Source organism: Macrotis lagotis, chromosome 3, assembly GCF_037893015.1.
Source record: "Macrotis lagotis isolate mMagLag1 chromosome 3, bilby.v1.9.chrom.fasta, whole genome shotgun sequence".
Lineage (NCBI taxonomy): Eukaryota > Metazoa > Chordata > Mammalia > Peramelemorphia > Peramelidae > Macrotis > Macrotis lagotis.
This window is the reverse complement of record NC_133660.1, coordinates 131902508-131917590: the sequence shown is the minus strand read 5'-3', so window position 1 is coordinate 131917590 and position 15083 is coordinate 131902508. Positions and strand designations below refer to the sequence as shown.

General features: G+C 33.9%; 1 protein-coding gene across 1 annotated transcript in view; it reads right to left on the bottom strand.

Moving 5' to 3' along the window:
- SLC7A11 (solute carrier family 7 member 11) overlaps positions 1 to 15083 on the bottom strand; it is a 110557-nt gene that overhangs the window by 69588 nt on the left and 25886 nt on the right. Inside the window, exons 5-6 of the mRNA XM_074227440.1 lie at positions 12765 to 12864; positions 5856 to 5900 (exon numbers count right to left, since the gene is read on the bottom strand). Of these exons, the coding sequence (XP_074083541.1) occupies positions 5856 to 5900; positions 12765 to 12864 (145 nt within the window). The remainder of the gene's footprint in view (positions 1 to 5855; positions 5901 to 12764; positions 12865 to 15083) is intronic.

The following is a 15083-nucleotide window of genomic DNA, read 5'->3' as shown; positions in this document are numbered from 1 at the left end:
AAGAGAGTTTGGAAAATGCTAATTTTCAGGTTATTCACTTTGATATAGAAGTAATGGCAGACTGCTCCTCAGTTACCATTGTCCCAGTATATCACTAGTATTTGGCTATCCTGTGTCATGTGAAGTACTATTTTGTGTAAAACAGATGTCTAAACCACAATGAGAAAAATGATCCAGGAAACCTTACTTTATTACCTCTCAGTGGTATGAGGTTATCCTGACTTCTTAAAAGATTATGCCAAAAGAGAGCAGCATATGACCAATGCATTACTCTGGAAGACTTTGCATCCATACTCACTGATGGACTACTTGTCTAATGATCCTTCTTATGAAATTTAAAGAATTTCATCACCAGTTTGGACTCAGAGGTGATGAATATTTTTTTATCAAAATCAACTCTAAAAATACTCATTGTTGGCAGAAAAAAATATAAAAGCCGTAAAAATTACCAGTCCTGAGGTATTAAACTGAAGAATGTGTTATAATGGAAACAATACTTATTAAAGCCAGCAGACCTGGGCTAAAATTTTGGCTTTGCCATCACAAACTTGAGGGAATTCTTTCATTTAAATGATTATTCAGTTGATTCAGCTATAAAATAATGGTGTGAGAGGCTGGACAAGATAATCTTTAAGACATCTTCCATCACATAATACCTTTAAATAAATCTAGACTGTTCTGTACACATCTAGACTACAGGATGACAAATGATAATAATAACTAACATTTGAGAAACCCTTTAAGGTTAACCTAGCACTTTATATACATCATTTCATCCAATCCAAAGTTCTAACTGAAACAATACCCAGAACATGAGGGTTTTCAAAGAACTAACCACACTCCAAATCAGTACTTGGCACTTTCAAAATTTAGTTCTTTCTACAATCTTATAGCATATTAACAATACTTTTTACCAAAGGCAGTAGGTGAATCTATCTTTTCTACCATTCTCCCAAATTATGAATCTACCAGTCTGCTCACACATTTACTTCACTCAGGATAGTACCATTCCACATATTTCAAATATAAATAGATCTAAATGGAAGTCAGTTCAGACAATGTGAAATTTATATCACTATCTAAGTCTTCTGGTTGAGTTGTTCTCATGAATTGCATATATATATGTATATATACATTATATATATATATATATATATATATATATATATATGCAATCGTTTTAGTAAAAATGTCTCCAACCAAAATCTAACTGGGGAGTTGTACCCCAGTCTTAAGCATACCACTAAAATTGGAATCAAAAGAGCAAAGATTCCTGATTTAATTATTTAGTGTCCCTTTAGTTAGGTAATATAACTCATCAAAGCCTCAGTTTCTTCATTTGTAAAATGGAAATAAAAACATTTATGCTACCAATTTCATCAGATTGGTTGTAAGGAATAAATGAGATAATGTATAAAAGGTACTTTGTATCTGTAAAATGCTATATAAATATTAGGCATTATTAATGGACCACTGGGGTGAAGACAATATGGGAAAATATGTTTCTATTTGTTTCCCCTACATTATATTACTATTTTTAGGCCATCTCTGAGATTTTTTTAAAATAACAATATAACTAAGATAAGGTATAATAATATTTCATAATTCAAATAGTTAAAAATGACTTTTGAAAAGGTTGGAAGTAATCATTTAAAATCAAACCCTTAACATTGATGTCATTAAACCTAATACATGAATGACCCTTTAAGCCACTAAGGAATGTAAACTATATGAATCTCAAGTGAAGTATAGACTAAGGACAGGTAGTTTGCCACTTCTCAGAGATACTGTAGAGGAATGAAAGGCAATGTAGGTGATGACTTCTCTACCTCATTCAAAGCCACAGACCTATCAATTTATCAAGCAAGCCATGTCCTTTTATCAACCCTCCAAGGACTAAGTTTTGGTCTTCAAAAATCTATAGATTTAAATAAAAGCTAATTTAACTTTAGCCCATGTGAAATTTTTAGTATAAATCAATGTGCTATATAGCTTGAATTATTTGAAAACAATGCCAAAATTCCTTTATAAATAATGCAATAAGTCAAAATTACATAACTGAACTGAAAACCTATAGACATTCAATATTTTGATCCAGCTTTTCACAATTTGAATAAGATCTTAGGAGCCATCTAGTCAAAAAAATTGAACAAGGATCTACTCAACAAAATATTCAATAATCTATGTGAAGTGAAGGCTGTCCTAGCATTGCCCAAGTAAGTTTCATTTCTTTTCCTTCCTTCCTTCCTTCCTTCCTTCCTTCCTTCCTTCCTTCCTTCCTTCCTTCCTTCCTTCCTTCCATTCAGCCATCATAGCTCATAATCACTATCCCTAGAAAGAATACTGGATTTGGAAGATAAATAAAGATGTTATAAGAACTTTTATAAGTGTATATTTGATCCTTATTATAATCCTGGGAAGTAGGTGTACTTTAGGTGTTTATCCTATTTCACACTTGAGGAAACTGAGGTAGAGAGAGGTTAAGTTACTTGTCCATGTCCAGAGTCACAAAGCTGTACATCTCTGAGGCTAGATTTGAACTCCAATATTCCTGATTCCAAGCCAATTACTTTATCTACAATCCTCTTCCTCATCTTCTAAACATCAGCTGCTGGATTTGGTTCCTAACTTTGATATTTACTGTGTGTTTCCTCAGATCAATCATTTAATCTTAATTTCATTTATTTTAGTTGTTTCTAGAGGCAAAAGGGTTTATAATACTTCACTACTTACCTCAAAGTGTTATTTTAAGAATTTGGCAAGTCATAAAATCCTATAAAAATGTGAGTTATTAATATAATTCCATTAATTGATTCTGGTTCTGCTTTATAGAATCAAGCAGATTGTCTAATCCCCTTTTCGAAATGACTTCCCTTAAGAAACCTAAAGATAGCTCTCTTATGACTCCTAAGGGTTATCTTATCTCCAATAAATATGCCCTATTCCTCTAACTGATCAGTATGGAACACAGTCCAAACTGAATATAGTATTTCAAATGCCATCTTTTTAAAAAATATTTCATTTATTTGTTTTTCCAACTATGTGCAATTGTAGTTTTTACCAATCATTTCTTTTTGCAAGATTTTGAGTTTTACATTTTTTTCCCTCCCTGTCCTCCCCTGCTGCCCCTGGCAGAAAACAATCTAATAGAGGTCCTACATTTATAACTGTGCTAAACACAGATTCATATTGATCATGTTGTAAGAGAAGAATGTAAGAAAGAAAACTTGAAGAGGAAAAAAAATGACATAATAAATGACAACTTTTAAATATTGAAATTAATAAGCTTTGGTATTCATTTAAACTCCATAATTCCTTCTCTGAATCTGGATGTTATTTTCTATCATAAGTCTTTTAAAATCATCTTGGATTATTGTACTGCTGAAATGAACATCATATTTGATCATGTTTTTCTGATTCTGCTTATTTCACTGCACATTAATACATGCAAGTGTTTCCAGGCTTTTCCAGATCCCACCCCCTCATGATTTCTTATGAGACAATAGTGTTCCAACGCATACATATACCACAATTTGTTTAGTCATCTGTCAATTGATGGGCATCATCTCAACTTCTAAATCTTTGCCACTACAAAATAAGTTACTTGGAAGAATTTTGTACATGGGGAATTTTTACCCTTTTGCACTCTTCAGGAAAACCAGTAGTGGTATTACTGGATCAAAGAGCATATACAATTTTATGGCTCTTTGGGCGTAATTCCAAATTTCTCTCCAGAAAGATTGGATTAGTTCACAACTCCACAATTCAGTTTTTCTACTTGCCCTCCAACAATGAACATTTTTCTTTCTAGTTATATTATACTATCTGATAGATGTGAGGTGGTACCTTAGAGATGTTTTGTGTTTCTCCATAATTTTTCATATGATTATAGATAACTTTGATTTTTTTTGTCTGAGAATTGCCTTTCCATATCCTTGGACCATTTTTCCATTGGAGAATGCCATTTTAAAAATAAATTTGTCTCAGGTCTCTATATATATTTAGGAATAAGTCCTTTGTCAGAAACACTAGATGTAAAAATTGTTTCTCAACTTTATTACATTTTTTTTAGGTTTTTGCAAGGCAATGGGGTTAAGTGACTTGTCCAAGGCCACACAGCTAGGTAATTATTAAGTGTTTCAGGCCAGATTTGAACTCAGGTATTCTGGACTCCAGGGCCGGTGCTCTATCCAATGCAGCACCTAACCACCCCTTTTACATTTCTTTTAATCTTGGTTGCAATGGTTTTGCTTGTGCAAATTTGTTTTTAATTTAATCAAAATTATCCAGTTTCTATCTCTTCTTTGGTCATAAACTGTTCCCCTTTCTATTGATCTGATAGGTATACTATTCCTTGTTCTCCTAATTGGCTTATTACCTTAATTCCAAGTGCAGTTTTAATAAGGTGACTATCATGTAATTATGATCCAGCTAACAATGTAAATCTCAACAATGATTAAAAAATTTCTATTAGATGAAGCTTTAAGCTCAACATGTTCAAAGCAGAACTCATTCATCACAAATCCTTCCCTCTTAAACTGTCCCACTGATGTTAAAGGCCCTGCCCTCTTCCAATGACCCAGACTCCCAACATTGATATCATCCTCAACACATGGCTTCCATTTACCCTATATATTCATTTTTTGCCAAGTTTTATTAACTCTGATTTCATAACACATTTCACACATATTACTTTCTCTCCTCCTCTGCTCACTCATAGAGCCTCCATCCTGGTATTGATCCTTATCATTTTATACTTAAGACTATTTTAATAACCTTCTGAACAATCTCTTTTCCACTTCTTTCCATTCTCTACTCAGCTGCCAAAGTGACCTTCCCAAAACACAAGAATGACATGCCCCCTCCTCAGTAAACTCCATTAATTCCAGGAACAAATATAAAGTTGTTTTAGCTATTAAAGGTCTTTACAATTTGAGCCCGCTCTACCATGCTACTTTTCTTATGTTTTAATCCCTTCCACATATTCTATAATCGAATGACACTTTTTTGGAGCTCCTTGCAGAAGACATCCCAAATCTTTATGCTGGTTGTCTCCTATGTCTAAAATGTTCTTCCTAATCTAAGCCTCCTGGGTTTCTCTGGCTTTCTTTAGGATTCAGCTCAAATCCCACTTTCTTTAAAGGCCTTTAATAGTCATTTCCTATACCCTGCTGGGGCACATATAAATACAGGCATATAAATAAACACATGCATATAAATACACATATATATAAATGCATATATACTATATACATGCTATATATATGCTCTATGTATAATATACATCAACTACATGTATATAATATACATATGCATAAATACACATATACATATACGTACACAAATATATAGATAGATATGTGTATTATGTGTGTATAAATAGAAAAATCCTATCTTGAACTGGGGGAATTTTATGCTTTCATATACAATTAGTCATTTAATGACCCCAGTTTTCCAAAAAAGATTACTTCTTCATAAATGCTCTGAATAATTGAATCACTAACTATAGGGATTCTCCTTGCCTACTGGTTGCTTTGGTGATAGGGGAATCCACAAATAAATTGAGATTGTGCACATAGGAAGCAATGGTCAGCAGTTTAGCTACATAAGATAAGCCTCTGTCCATTTGGCTTTTCTACTTCTAGAGTCAACCAAGAAAGTAGAACACACAATGAGGTTACTTTATTCCAAAAACTACAAGATCTCCCAAGAAAAATTCAAAAAGGTCTCCTTCATGGGGGGGGGGGGGGGGGGGGGGCGGGGAATAGAGAAACAGCATACATAGACTTGCCAGTGCTCTAAAATGGCATTAGCTTAATAAATGCTTTCAAATGAAAGTAAATATTAGTACTTACCTCTCAGGATTTTCTACTTCTTCAGTAACAAAGTTGAGATAAAACCTATCAAAGAAGAATTCAATGAGTGGGAAAGAACAACAACTAATGATATTTTATATAGAAATTTCGAGTCTGCAAAGTAAATATAAACTCCTCTAGTAAAACTTAATCTTCTTGAGGGCAAGAACTGTTCCATTTTTCTTCTTATCTCTGCATCCCTAGCACTTCACACAACCCCTCCTGGAGGGAAATTGTTTAATAAATGCTGGAGGAATTGAACTTATTTGAATTGGATTAAATTGAAGACAAAGTCTCATCATCGAGCCTCACTAAAAACTGTATAAGTTACCATGTGGATTAAGACTAACTTTGAAAATGTACTTAAAGTGAAAAGTCACCTTTTCTGTACATATTATTTTACTCAATGCAATTTCTTACAGCCAAGGGCTTGACAAGATGAAATAACCATTAACAGGGTGAATGAATGTGGCTACAAAAATCTGAGTATGCTGAGATGAAAGTGTCTTGAATTTCTGCTTGTGAGGACTCAATATACTTAAAGTCTTCCATTAACCTAGGACAAAAATCATCAAACTTGTCGCACTCCATCTCTGTTAAGTGTCAGACTTGATTTTGCAACAACTAAGCAATGTTCAAGACCCAAAGACTGAATTTTGGCAAGTTCTGCTTGGAGAAGTAACTTTGATGGAAGGACACTGAATTGGTGAGTCAAGTGACAAATAAGGGCCAATTTAAAAAGTTAGTAACCAAAGTACCATGTGTTCATTTTAATGACTTAAAAGCAAGTTTTACAAACTGAAACTCTAGCCAATTAAGAAAAGCAAGGTGAGATGAATATTTATACATAGAATATAAGTATATGATAAAATGTTTATGATCCAGAGCAACTGGAAAAAGTTGAGGAAAGGAAAAGCAATGTTTCTAGACTTCATATGTTTATAAAAAAGTAGCCAATTCCTACATCATTTTTGTTATTTAGTTTTTTGGGTTTTTTTTAAAAGGACTCTTTTTTTTTTTTTGCAAGGCAAATGGGGTTAAGTGGCTTGCCCAAGGCCACACAGCTAAGTAATTATTAAGTGTCTGAGACCAGATTTGAACCCAGGTACTCCTAACTCCAAGGCCAGTGCTTTATCCACTATGCCACCTAGCTGCCCCAAAGGACTCTTTCTTGAAGAATATGAAGTCAGAAAAAATGGCAAGGTTAGCGTGAAGTACTATAAAACCATCTATGAATTCAATCACTCTAATAAATATTTGTCCCCCAAACTGGCCCAGTTATTTTCTTTTTTTAATAAATTATTTATTTAGGTAGTTTATCATCATCATCATTATCCTCAAACTAAAGTTTCTAAATTCCAGGCCCACCTCTAATTTGTTCCAAACTTGAGGAAGAATGGATTACTATAAAATATATATTTGTTCAGTCCTCTAATTTAATTTATCATCCAGTTCCTAATTTTATACAATTTTACTTCTGATTTTTTAAACCAAGAACTTTTCCTATGATCTGGTTAGAACATGTCTTCCTTTCTTAATTATTAAAGGCCACAGCCTGCTGGAGTCATGGGCAAATTATGTTTTTCCCATTATGTAAAGAAGCCTCAATTCTGACAATGCAGCATTATATCAGTGCATCAACAAGTCAGGGAATCCAAAAAATCCAGATGAGCACAGAAAAATGTTGATTTGAAACTGAGTAAAAAACGGAAAAGGATAAATATAAAATTTTACATTTGACTTCAAAAGATCAGCTTCCTAAATATAAGATAGGATTGACTTGGCCATCTAGTTTTTTGCCTGAAAAAGATATGGAGGTTTTAATGGATGACAAGCTCTATGAGTTAATTGAGGATTGTAGTAGGCAAGAAAACTACCTCAATCTTGAACTGCATTAGGAGTCAGTGTCCAGGATTAGGAAAGCTAAATAGCTAAAGATCCAAAGGATCATAGCTATTAGAGCTGGAATGGATCTCAATTACCATTTCATTCAAACTGTGATGTCATGAGGTCATTCTGTTTCTCTTTGAGCACAAAGGACAACAAACAACCATCTTTTTATATAATAGGAAACTGAGACTGGGGGTGGGGGAGAATGGAAAGAGTTGAGACTAACCAAAAGTAATACAGGAATAACTGGCAGTGAGGGACCCTTATTCCTAAAGCCCAAGGAAAAATATTTAGGGTTCTATCTAAAAAGTGTCTTTTAAGAGACTTCAATAGAAATTAGCACCACTGCACATAGGAGAAAGGGGGAGGAAAAGTAGGAAGATTCTTTAAAAGACAGGATTATAGCAATAATAATAATGTAAGACTTGGGAGTTTCAGAGCTTATTTTAATATCCAACCTAGGGAAGAGTAGTAGAAAGAATAGTGAGCTTGAAGTCTTGAAAATTGAAGTCAGACCTCACACACATTTTAACTATGTAAACATAATACTTGCACACACTACCTAATATTGAGAGGGAAACACTTTCTAACTCTAAAAAGCACTCAATAAACATGAGACCTAGATTTGAATTTTAACCACAATGGTAACTTAACTTTGTGACCTTGGACAAGCCACTTAACCAACAATTCTGGAGCTAGTTTTCCTTATCTTTAAGATGATATCAGGACATACAGATAATAGCAGAATTGGATTTTGTAATCATGACCCCCAGTTCTAAATTTGTCCTGACAGATCATTGAAAAGTATAATCCAAAGATTTTGAGGAATTGTAAAAACAAGACGTAAGAGGACCAGAAGAAAAACAGGCTTCATGCATGAAAACTCATAAATATTGAATAATCAAGATATGAATTCTGTCTTTGGGAGGCTGGGGATTGGAGGGATATACACCTTCATATGGCTGTTGTGACATCATAATGAAATAACATAGATAAATAAAACCTTAAAGTTTTCTATGAATGTTAACTATTGTTCTGTTTAACTACTTTGCCAAAATATTCAACATTTCATACAATTTGATCTATATGCTTCCACATTCAGGTGGAAATCATCATTTTGAATATTTTCATTCTGGTGTAAACTAGCCTCCATTTTTCAGTGATCTGGAGTAATATGACATGGATTCAAATGCAAGTTCTTGCTACTAACTGAGTAATAGACTTGCAGGTCTCAGTCTTGCTATTTATAAAATGAGAGGTTTGGATGAGATAGCTTTCCTACCAGTTCTATACCTATGGATATATGATTCAGCATGTACCCTATCCCAGTAGTTAAAAAAAATGAGGGATTTCTGTTTAACCACCACAGTAGTCAAACCTTCAGACACTCTTAATGCATCAAACAAAAATATAAAGCTGAAAAAGTTACAGCAGTGAGACAGGATTGCTTAGAACATTGCAGGTGACATGAGAATGTGTCAGGAAAGGAGATTGCTTCAAGGCTAATGCACATACTTGAATAGAAATGAAAAAAAATGTCTTTTGAATAGACAAGGAAATATTTCACACTGGTGCCCTGAGAGTTTGACAGTATTTTTCCAATATATTGTAGTATTTCTGTTAGGAGACCTTACCATTGCAAACCCAGATTAAGAAAGGAAAATTTACTTGCAATGCCTTCTGTCTAGAAAGAATTAAAATTTTAGCAATCAGCTATAAACTCCAAAATGCATTCCCAGAACCTCTAGAGTCAGTTATGAAAGCAAGAAGGAAATTTAAGCATTCCCTTACTCTAGCCTCTGTATTTTGTAAATGGGGAAACTGCGACCCAGAGAAAGGAAGTTAACTAACTAACCCAGAGTCTTACAATGAGCTGGCACCCTTACCATTCCTATCATTAACCCTGACGTAGAGAAGAGCTGGGTTACAAAATCAGATCTGACCACAAGATTCAGAATTTTCCCCTGTGCTTAATTTTAGTTCTACCCTCCTCTCAGGCCTCAGCCCCCTCCCCTCCCATCCAAACATGTGCATCATTCATCAACCTAGCACAATGTCCCCATCCCAAATATTCCATATCAGTGGGTGATTATGTACTATTCTTCTTTCTTTTGTTCCTATAATATATAATGCTCGTATTTCCTTGAGATCTGTGCTGACACTTTCCATTTACTTATCCAGACAGTTCCTAAAGGGAAAGTGTGCTACCTCCTTCAAGAAAGGGTGAAAAGAAATATTAGAGTTAGAGTCAAGGAACCTGGATTCAAATTCACCCTCTGCTACTACTGCTACCTGTATGACCTTGGGTAAATCACAATTTCTCTTGGCCACAGTTTCTGCATTTATAAAATGAAGGGACTGGGATTTATGAACTTTAGGTCCTTTTCAGGACCTATAATCTTATCTATGAAAAGTGCTCCACAAATTTTGGCGCATTATAAAAATGCCAGTTATTATTACTGCTCTACCCAGCCCCAGTAGAATGTAGATTTCTTGGGGGACAAAGACGATTTTATCTTTCTTTCCATTCATCCCTAGTGCCTAATACCATGCCTTGTAAATAGAAGGAGTTAATTAAAGGGATTTTTTTAATTGAATTGAAACTTATTAGAATGGATATAACCAATATCTATAAGAAAATATGTATATGTGTGTATACACACAGAAATATATATATTTGACTTTGGAAGGCACTATACATATTTTTCTCTGGACATAATAGCTTGCAGGTAATTTTTTACTTAATCTAACAGGATATCTCTTAGAGCTGTATACCAATGGAAATAGCAATGAGACCTTGTCACTAGACTTGTTCAATCAAACAGATCATCAATTAAGATTCCTACTAGGTGGGAGATGAAATTTTCTCATTTCAAAGATATTATGAAAATAAAAAATTCTCAATGTCAAATATTAAAATTAATTTGGACATCAAATTAGACAGGCAACTCAAAAGGAGGTTTGGGGGAAACAAACTCAGTATTAATTTTTTCTGCAATGATGAAAGTCTATCCAGATAATTGGGAGTTTATCATAGTGGTTTTTATGTTTACAATCTCTTGTGTAATCTGTGGGTTCACCTGGTACTCTCCTAGAAATTCACAATCATTTTTCCTACATAGTCTTACCAAACAGGGGTGGGGAGAAGGAGAAAGTGATTTATCTGTAATAATAGTTTTCAACTCAAGTTTTCAACTAATAATATAATAAACACAAAATTCCCTGTCCTTAGTCATATTATTGTCCTTGTGAAAAATGTATGCAAGGCAACATTTCTGTCTTAAATAAAGTCTCTAATCAGTTTTTGTGCATATTGCTATTTCTAGGTATTAAGAAACTTGTTAGGCTACTTTGAATTAGAATTGGTCTGTCCTGTACAACTGAGCTTATTATCTTGGTTTCCAGTTCCTGTCTTTGAATGTCATCTTACCTTTTGGGAGTCCCTGACTGATTTCTCAAACTGAAATATTTTCCTTTCTCAAGGGAACCTTAAGAGAATTAATCAGTATAAAGACTCTTGAGAAACTAGGATAAAAGATATTTTGACAAGCAAGGTATTTATATCTACTAAGAATAGTCACAAGCAGCATACTGGACTTCAAGTCAAGAAAGACTGAGATCAAACCCCGTCTCTGATATTTAAGCTGAGTCACCCCAAGCAACTACTTCAGAACCTTTCTGAGACTCTATGTGATATGCATTAGTGTTAGAAGTTCTCCTACCAACAAAATCAGAAGTCCATTACATTTATGGAAGAACTATTGCTCCTTCCCTACCCTGTGCTGTCTCAAAATTAAAAGACAGGAATGTACTGTACAGTTTGCATATGAGAAAGGTAAACCAAAGTTAAGGAATACTCTTTATTTCTGGCTAGTATTGTTTTTGCTCCTTTTTTTGAAAATATTCAGTGGCTCCCTATTGCCTCATAAATTCATTTTAAATTCCCCCATTAGTATCACCCTATTTTTCTATCCATATAATCTACTGTTAAAATCGCTTTACCTTATAAACTATACCAAGGCCAAAAGGCACTTAGCATACATGAACTGAGGAAATTAGGAAACAGAAACCCCATGACAACAATCTGAAAAAATTCTGAATGGAAAGTAGCAAAATAGGGCAGGGGAGCAGATCACCACCTCTACCCAACATCTGCTACTCTCCTACTTTAACTAATAATCTTGCTTGATAAATACTAAGCTATTGTTTCTCCATTATTGGTAATGGATAAATTTAGCATACTAGAAACAAGTTCCAGTTGTCCCAGTCTTGTTAAATCATTCTCCTCCATATCCTAGACATTTCTCTACCCCATAAATAAATACTGTTCTTTTAAGTCCTCCTGCCATTATTCCCAGAAAGATCCATCTATCCATCTTTCCACCTTCTCCTCTTCAATTCTTGTTTAACTAAAATACCACTTTCTTAAAGTAATGCATCCCTAATGTCAGACTTTCCTTACTCAAACCTCCTATCACACTTTGTTTTAATTTTCTAATGCACTTATCATGTTATGTTGTCTATTATACCCAATACTAGAAAATAAGCTTTATGGAAAAAGGAATGATGACTTCTTCAAATGTTTTATTTCCCTCATTGCACAGTTCTCTGCAAAGAGTGGGTATTTAATAAATGTTTTCATTGGATCTAATGGATTCCTAGTCTTATAAAAATTGTCATTTGCTCATAACAAACTACATTATTGTTTAATCTCAGGTAGATTATTTGGGTACAAGGATGGGGAGGACTCAAGAGTGGTAGAAGGCAGTATCCCTGGTTCCCATTTTGTACTTCTTCAATCCAAATAAAGAACAATTAAAGGGGTATCTAGTAGATAGAATAGCTAGAGTCCTGAAGTCAAGAGGAACTGAATTTCAAACTAGTTTTAGATATTTACTAGTTGTAGGACACTGAGAAAATCATTTACCAAATTGCCTTCAAAATTAAAAAAAAAATAAGATGTTTGTGAACAAATTGATACACTGGATACAACCTACAAACATAGAAAAATAAACTTACCAGCCAGCATATGCATACATTCCATAATAAAAAGCCAATGGTAATCTCATAATACTGGCATCATTTCCTGAAAAGGCATCTTTAAAGTACTGAGTTTGACCTGGAAAATCAAAGAAAATTCATAATTGCATGACTTGTTAAATAACAAAAGTAAAAACATTTTTGGAGAGATAGTTAGCCAGAATGGGTAGAGAGAAGGTCAGCTTTGGAGTAGGGAAATTTTACCCTCAAGTCTTGACCTTAGGTATATGACCCATAAACAAGTTGACTTAACTTCCTTGGGATCCAGGCAACTGACAAGGACTATAGGCTATAGTTAGAATATAAAATAATAGAATATAGAATAAGTAATAGTTAGAATACAAAGTCAGAATTCTATATTGGTGGGAATTTCTAATCAACACCAGAGTTCTCCAAACTAATAAAAATCAGATCCAGAACAACATTCAAACATAAACATTTCATATTTTAAGAATTTTTTTTAATATTCTCAAGGAATCTGGGTTAATTTTTCTATCCTGCAATAGCAGAATATAGTGGAAGGAGTTTTGAAGGTAAATCCTAAGACTTAAAGGTGTGAGTTTCAACTCCATGACACTTTCAGTTTAGCACTGCAAAATAAATTACTTAATCTCAGTGGCCTTCATTTGCCTCAACTGTAAAATTGAGGAGTCTATAATGCAGGATCCCTCCCATCTCTAAGTCTATGGTCCTATGATACCTATTGATCCCACAAATTACCCTTCACAGCAAAAGCATACACCCCAACCCCTAGTCCACCACCTATTTGAGAAAATGATAGCTAAACCAGAACTGACTGCTAGGTGTTCTAGTTTTATTTAACTAAGAGTTGGAGGTTATCTAATCCACAGAGATCAAACACACAAGACCCAGAAACACTCCTAAGCACAGTCAGAATCAGATTAAAATGTAGCTACACAGTATTTAACAAAATAAATAAAGACATAATATAGTATAATATTAATATTTAGTTTTTCTTAGTCAATATGAACCATGCAAGAATCCTTAGGTGTGGTTTAATGGTTCTATTGTATCTAATGGCCAATTTCTATTTTAATTTGACACCACTGATCTAATCAGATGCCTTCATTTTAGAGATGAGCTAACTGAGGTCTGTGGAAATTCAATGACTTGTCCATGGTAATACAGGTAGCAAAAGTCAGAGTTTGGACCTGGGTGCAAAGACATTGGATCTTCTCAAATGAATAGAGGAAAAAAATAGTAGCAGATAGCCTATATGTTTCCCCCAATAACAAAATTCTTATACATAGTATATTTTATTATTAAGTTTAAAAATGAAAATGATCAATAATATTATTTTTGTCTCCCCAGTCCTGGAAATTACTTCTTGAATACATTATATATTTATTTAAATTTAAACATATTTATTTAAATTTAAATATAAAAATAAAATCCTTTTCTTCCCTTTCTTCCTTCTAGTAGAATTTAAGTGCCCTGAAGTCAGGGACTGTATTTTATGTTGTTTTGTTTAATCATTATCTATTTAATGAGGATAATAATAACATCGAGCTCCTAGGGTTATTGTTAGAAACAGATGAGATAGTAGTCATAAAAGTGCTTAGCATAGGGTCTGGCACATATTATCCACATTTAGGTGAGTTTGTTTATTTTGAATCCCCAGTGTCTTTTATGTGGTAGAAACTTAATTAGTGTTTTTTGAATGAATTTTTGAATTAAATGAAGTTAACCAACTTGAATTGGTTCCACACACACACACACACACACACACACACACATGCAAACACACCACTTGAGTATGTACCTATAAATATATAAAATTCCTTTGGGGCACTTCAGTCCAACTTTAACCAACCTTTCCTGGTTTATTATTTATTGCTTTTTTGCATAGACTCAACATTCTGGCCAAACTTGTAGCTCTCACACAACATTTCATCACCCATGTCCATGTCTTGGCACAGTTTGTCCCTCATGTTTGGATTAGGCTCCAACTCTTCCTCCACCCTGTAGAATCTCTAGCTGCCCTCAGATCTCTGCTCAAGGGATAATTCCTCTAGAATACCTTTTTTGGACCCTCCAACTACTAGTGGCTCTCCCTATTCAAGCCCCTCAAATAACAAAAAGAAAAATCTTGGCTTTGTATTTATTTAGGCAAAAACATATATAGATGAATATTTATTTTTATTTATTTCTAAATGAATGTTGCTTCTTAGGTACACAATAAACTCTATGAAGGCAAGAACTGTTTCATTTCATTTTTGTGTTTTGTACTCCCCCAACACATGACTTCCCCAGAGCCATTTAGTGAAGTATACGTAA